Source organism: Mytilus californianus, unplaced genomic scaffold (assembly GCF_021869535.1).
Source record: "Mytilus californianus isolate M0D057914Y unplaced genomic scaffold, xbMytCali1.0.p SCAF_7, whole genome shotgun sequence".
In the NCBI taxonomy this organism is placed as follows: Eukaryota; Metazoa; Mollusca; class Bivalvia; order Mytilida; family Mytilidae; genus Mytilus; species Mytilus californianus.
The window spans coordinates 64,616,099-64,622,443 of record NW_026262723.1 but is presented as its reverse complement, the minus strand read 5'-3'; the positions used below and the strand labels follow the sequence as shown (position 1 = coordinate 64,622,443).

General features: G+C 31.4%; 1 protein-coding gene across 1 annotated transcript; it reads left to right on the top strand.

Moving 5' to 3' along the window:
• Nucleotides 1-752: 752 nt before the first annotated feature.
• LOC127707589 (ras-related protein Rap-2b-like) lies at nt 753-5,917 on the top strand. The gene is made up of 2 exons (XM_052212189.1): nt 753-882; nt 4,885-5,917. The coding sequence occupies exon 2, from the start codon at nt 5,021-5,023 to the stop codon at nt 5,750-5,752; it is 732 nt and encodes a 243-aa protein (XP_052068149.1). The 5' UTR covers nt 753-882; nt 4,885-5,020; the 3' UTR covers nt 5,753-5,917.
• The last annotated feature ends 428 nt before the right edge of the window (nt 5,918-6,345 follow it).

The window sequence follows — 6,345 nt, the reverse complement described above, 5'->3', positions numbered from 1 at the left end:
AAAGTCCCTAATCAAATGGCAATATCAAAAGTCCATAAACAAAAAAAACGAATGGATAACAACTGTCATACTCCTGACTTGGTACAGGCATTTTCTTATGTAGGCAGTATGTATGACAGTCGCATCAAATTCCATTATATTGACAACGATGCGTGAACAAAACAAACAGACACAATAGGTAAAAATGTCAAAAATAGGGGGACACATTGTGTAACAGACAACAACACATTTTGAACATCCCAAGATCAAAGTAAGGTAGCAACTAGCCTTTTGACTATGATATTCTCTCACCTAGCTCAATTAGCCTGCTAGAGTTCTCATGGCGCGATATCCAAAGCCAAAAATAGTTGTGTTTTTAACTGAAATGGACATTTTAGATACTATGGTGTGTTGTGCTGTCCTGTGTTATTGTTAATTTATGTTATCCACTTCTATGTACCATAACATTTGCTAACAATATATTCAGTTTTGGCTAATTATATAGTTATTGGGCGTCAAAGCAAGGCATCCAGTCAGATAATACATTTCTGAAAGTTCCATTTATCATAACAATTGCTCTTTTCATCGACCAGCAGATAATTATTGGTGTTACTTAATGGTTGTCCACCTCTTTTGGTTAATCAAGGAGTTAAGTAGTTTATAAATATCAATATTATAGACATTACCACATCTGTCGAAGGATATAGCCCTTGTTCAGGACTTCTTACAATAATATAACCTTTGATTCAGTATTGATTATTGGTGTTTTTATTTTTGCTCGTGAGAACTTAGGTGTAAACAACGGAGTTAATTGTCAAATAAAAAGTAATCAATTTTATAGCGATGTACTTTTCTATTCAAGTTTAATGGACATGTAAAAACGTTCAAGGATATTATTTTCAGGTAAGTTTTATAACATTGAAAAGTTTAAAATCAAATGTAAAAGTACTTCTATTCAAAGGTCTGACATCTCTTTCAGCTTAAGATTTAGTTTTTTTTCAACATCGTCTTGTCAATAATTAACCCAATGATTGTCAAAATAGTTTTTTGTATTTGTTTCGCCTAACAAAAGTTCCCCTGGAACTTTTTGTATAAACACTGCCATTATATCTGTTCCAGTTGGAACACGTTTTATACCCTTTATTCCGTTAGGAACAAAAACTGTAATATAAGTTCCAGTGGAAATAATATTACAGAATATTTCTTCCACTTGGAAATTATAATATGAAGGAACTTCTATTTCATGACACTTTACAACTTCAATTGGTTTCTTTTTCAAGCGGGTATATAACAACAACGTTTGAAACGTTTATTTTTTGATTGGATAACGTCACCAATTTTCCGTTGTTTGTTTTCTGTCAGTTTCATTAGAATGGAGATAACAATATTGTATTTTAAACTCCGACGGCATCAATTCAAATTCTTTATTACCTTGAACTTTACATTTCATCGGTGTTGGTGATTTGATGGTCACAAATACCCGTTTACTGGCTCCGCTAAAGCGTCACCAGTGAAACTTAATTTGCGACCATCAAATCACCAATTGATGCCGTCGGAGTTTAAAATACAATACAATTATCTCCTAATTAACTTGATTATTACAGAATATTTCTTCCACTTGGAAATTATAATATGAAGGAACTTCTATTTCATGACACTTTACAACTTCAATTGGTTTCTTTTTCAAGCGGGTATATAACAACAACGTTTGAAACGTTTATTTTTTGATTGGATAACGTCACCAATTTTCCGTTGTTTGTTTTCTGTCAGTTTCATTAGAATGGAGATAACAATATTGTATTTTAAACTCCGACGGCATCAATTCAAATTCTTTATTACCTTGAACTTTACATTTCATCGGTGTTGGTGATTTGATGGTCACAAATACCCGTTTACTGGCTCCGCTAAAGCGTCACCAGTGAAACTTAATTTGCGACCATCAAATCACCAATTGATGCCGTCGGAGTTTAAAATACAATACAATTATCTCCTAATTAACTTGATTTACGATAACTAAAGGTTAAAAAAATTATATTGCAACTAGTTGTATTTATATCCTTAATATAGTAACAAAGCTATATTTTGTGCAATGTCAATTTCATCATGGATCACTTTTTCCATTGACATTGACCTAATATTGTATATATCTTACCTTTCGATTTATGTATCTTGTTCATGCTTAACTCATGCGTTATTGTTGTTTTAAATTGATCATTCTATCAAAGAAACAGCGGTTTCCGACATCTTTTTCATCAATAAAAAATGGAAGTTTTTTTTTGTCATAAATAATATCTTTTGGAAAGAACATGACAAACAATGAAGAAGATTGTAGATATCTAACTTAAGTTTGAAAATACAAAAACAAATGTACTGTTCTCTTCTGTAGTTTTGTCTGTCTTGTTTATGGACTGTTATTTGTCATTTTGTCTTTTCTTTTTATCGATGGTGGTGTTTTTCTTTCTCTGACTTATTGTTTTATTGCCCATTGGTATCTTCTAACTTTTGCATTCCAACTAGACCTGCGTGCAGCTTTTTCATGAAGGTCTGGATTGAGGTCCTTCATTTCTGTATTCTTTAATTTTTTATGCCATTTTTCTCTATTCTTTATACTTTTTGCCCATTATTCTCTATTATTCATATTTTAGCACCTCATTTTTCTCTATTCTTTAAAATAAAGATTGGTCCATTTTTCTTTGTATGTACAAAAAAATCAGTAGGCAGATGAAACCGTTCTGAATAATGGATTTGTTGTTTTTATTTAGCTCCTTTATGAACCATAAAGCTACATGGATTAAAGGTCAAACAAAGGTCAAATTGCTGTAAAAACTTTATTGGCTTAGCATGGGAATAGAAGAATCTACTTGTTTGAAAATAACATTCTATTTTCACATACACTTCTAGGAATCATAAAAATGTTTTTCAAATGATCCACCTTAAGAATTTTTTTCTTCAATTTTAAATAAATTTAAGTATTCTATTATAAGCCGGGGTATTTGTCACAGGAATCTTCTCTTTTTTACCCTCTCCATCGGGATGTCTTGGGTTCTATCACAGACCGGGTCAAACTAAACACTTGAAAAATACATAAAAGGGTTAACAGCAATCGTCACAAAAATGCCGACTTCTTCCCGCCAAAAATATGGTCCAGATTACCTGACTTGGTAAATGGTGACAATGTGTAAGGTTTAAACAGTTCTACGTGCGCACACATTGGTATGTGCTGCCTCTCCGCTAAGAATGCGGCATTTACGAGTAAGAGTCAGAATAATGTGTAGCGTGACATTTCTTCCTGTTCAAAATCACATTGATAAGGGGTAGTAAGGTATCAAAATATTTGGTATTCTATTATAAAAGAGTAACTTCACAAAACTGTAACAAATACTTTGAGCTCTGGAGTCCATATGGTAGTTTAGAAACCAGGGCGAACTTTCACAAAAGCCGAGGTTCATTTAGATTATTAGGCTTTGGGATATGATTAAAACAGACATTTAGCAAGAAGTGACATAAATTATTTGTTTTTATATCTAGAACTATCAAAATGTTTAAAGAAAAGGTTAACTGTTTACGAAATCTGTTCAGTGTTTAATGTAACATAAATTATGGTTAATTACAAGAACTATATTATGTAGAGCATAATGATATTTACAATATTTTGAAAAAAATAATTTTAAGCAATCTTACTGAAACAATTAAAAAAAAATACATTTCAAAACTTTCTCTGTCAATATCAATTTTACCTCGCACTCGACTCATTAGCCGCTGTCCTGGTTTACATACAAGATATATTGACCAACTAAACAGGGTCAATAAAGGTATAACACTATTTCATTAAGTTTAATTGTGAAATGCTTTACATATTGACCTACTTATCGGTCACAGGCTAGCCAGTATGTCTAGCCAAGGAGGTTATATTATATATATATATAATACAAATAAATACGCATTATGCAATTATAACTTTTTCAGTTACTCAGTTCAAAATGAGTTGTCAGTTATCCTGAGCAAAATAAAAATTTATTTGTTGAACTTACCTGAATCAGGTAAATAATTTTGTATTATATGAAAATAAAAAACTTATACAAATGAAAATAAAACTGGATAAATTTCCTGCGTCTGAAGCGCTTTTCTGGAATTGCCCTTACCAGGAACGCTTAAATGTAATCATTTGAAAACCTGGGATGTATAAATTCGTAGAAATCTCATTCTGATTAAAATACAGATCCTGTGTCCAAGCTTTTATTGTAAGCAAAGCTTGTACACGGGATCTGTAATATAACCAGATTGTAGAAACCTGGAATATATAAGGCGAGTTTTAGTCATAATGGTATAACTATTACATTAAACATTATACTCCCGAAATCATAAAAGTTTCAAAATCAAAAAACTGGGGGTGATCTCAGATGCTCCGGAAGGGTAAGCAGATCCTGCACCATATTTTAGGTAAAATAATAAATGTTTGTTATTTAGCATACATGTTCTACATCTTGTTTAAACTTCAATTTGTCTGATAATAATAAAACCAATTGTAGTAAAGATAAAAAAAACATGAATATGAAATAATTTTTTAATTAATCAATTTAAAATAATTTATAAAGTTATTATACATTGCTGTGTGCAGGTTTACTTCAGCCAACTTAGATTTTTTATTGTTAATCGTTAATTGAAATAAATATTATTATATACATTATATTTTATTTTTGTATTGTTACTGTTCAACAATACACTTCATCTGGGACATAATATAATGTCGGTATGCTATTCCCAGACTTCATGTAATATTCTATGTTTCACAACATGAGTTTAAGAAATGTGGCAACAGAAAGAAAACATACGGCAAATTGAAAAATATAAGATAATTATATACCATTTAAATGAAACAGCTGAAGAAAACACATTTTATTTTAGTTTCAGGATACTGCCATCGATTTAAAATGATTTGAATTAGTCGAGAGAAATGACAAAAGCTAACAATACTCCACTGATTCTCAAGATTACAGACAGATAAATTGTTTATTTATTCAAAATTGACAAAAAGATTAATATGGCAGACATTGATCATCGAAACCGAGTTGTTTTTCTTGGCGCAGGAGATGTCGGAAAAAGTTCAATATTGCAACGTTTTTTGTTTGATTCTTACGATGAAAAATACACAGAAACAGTAGAAGATTTGTTTTCTAAGGAATATGACATTAAAGGTATTCACTTAAAAGTTGACTTTCTTGATACAGCCGGTAATATTGCTTTCCCAGCAATGCGACGCCTCTCTATTGTAAATGCTCATGGCTTCGTTCTAGTTTATTCGATCACAAACGAACAAACATTTGAAGAAGTTAAACAATTATGGGAGCAAATTAAAGAAATGCGAGAAAATTACGAGGAAATTCCGTGTGTAATTGTGGGAAATCATTTAGATCAGGAAGATAGCAGACAAATTGAAAGATTTGATGCTCTGAACTGGGCATACAACGAAGACCTAGCGGGAGGATTTATTGAAGTATCTGCTAAGGATAATATTGGTATAAATGACATTTTTAAAATACTTCTAGAGCAGGTTAATCATCCTAGAGACAAACATACTGATCATTTCTCACTTCGACGAATGAGTGTTCATTTTGTAGAAAACAACGAAACGGATACTTCTGATCATACCGAAGGTCAGGCAGATGATAAATCCAAATTTTCACGAAGTCGAAGTCGCAGTTTGATTAGAAGAGGAAGCAAACCAAAGACGAAACGATCATCTAAATCAAAGAGTGACTGTGTTGTATCTTAGTGGACATAAAGATTTTGTGACATTCACAGGACCAGTTGTGAGGCTGGACTACAGCTTTAGGTGTTTGGAAAAAAAATCTTATAACCGATTTATGACAAGGAGCTCATGCATTTAGACTTGCAAATATATATGTGGTTAAAGTTTAATAAATGCTCAACAATGTTATGAATTGTTATCTGATTGGCTGATTGTCAATTTTGAATTAAAACTTATAAAAAAAAAGATAAATATCAAAACTAGACGTATAAATATTTACAATACGGAAAACTTGGCTACACTTTTTAATGATTTATGGTACCCTATTGCAGTTTTTTTTTTAAATCAGATCATTATAATTATGTACATTTCATTTTGAGTATATTCTTGTGTTTGTTCGAGACAGAAAAGAAACAATCTTTTGTCACACTTCTTTTATAGATCTGACCTGCAATGTTTCTAGATTCAGTTTCATTTAATGATTTAAAGTTAAAACATTATTTATTGCACAAAGATAAATTTCTCTGTTCATAAGTAAAATCATCGTTTCAAACGGTAATGAGATATGATCGTAGTTGTAGCTAAACATCGGGCTGGTTAATCGGGCTAACATCACT

Excerpts from the sequence above, each read along its gene's own strand:
- LOC127707589 (XM_052212189.1), top strand. The coding sequence starts at position 5,021 with ATGGCAGACATTGATCATCGAAACCGAGTTGTTTTTCTTGGCGCAGGA.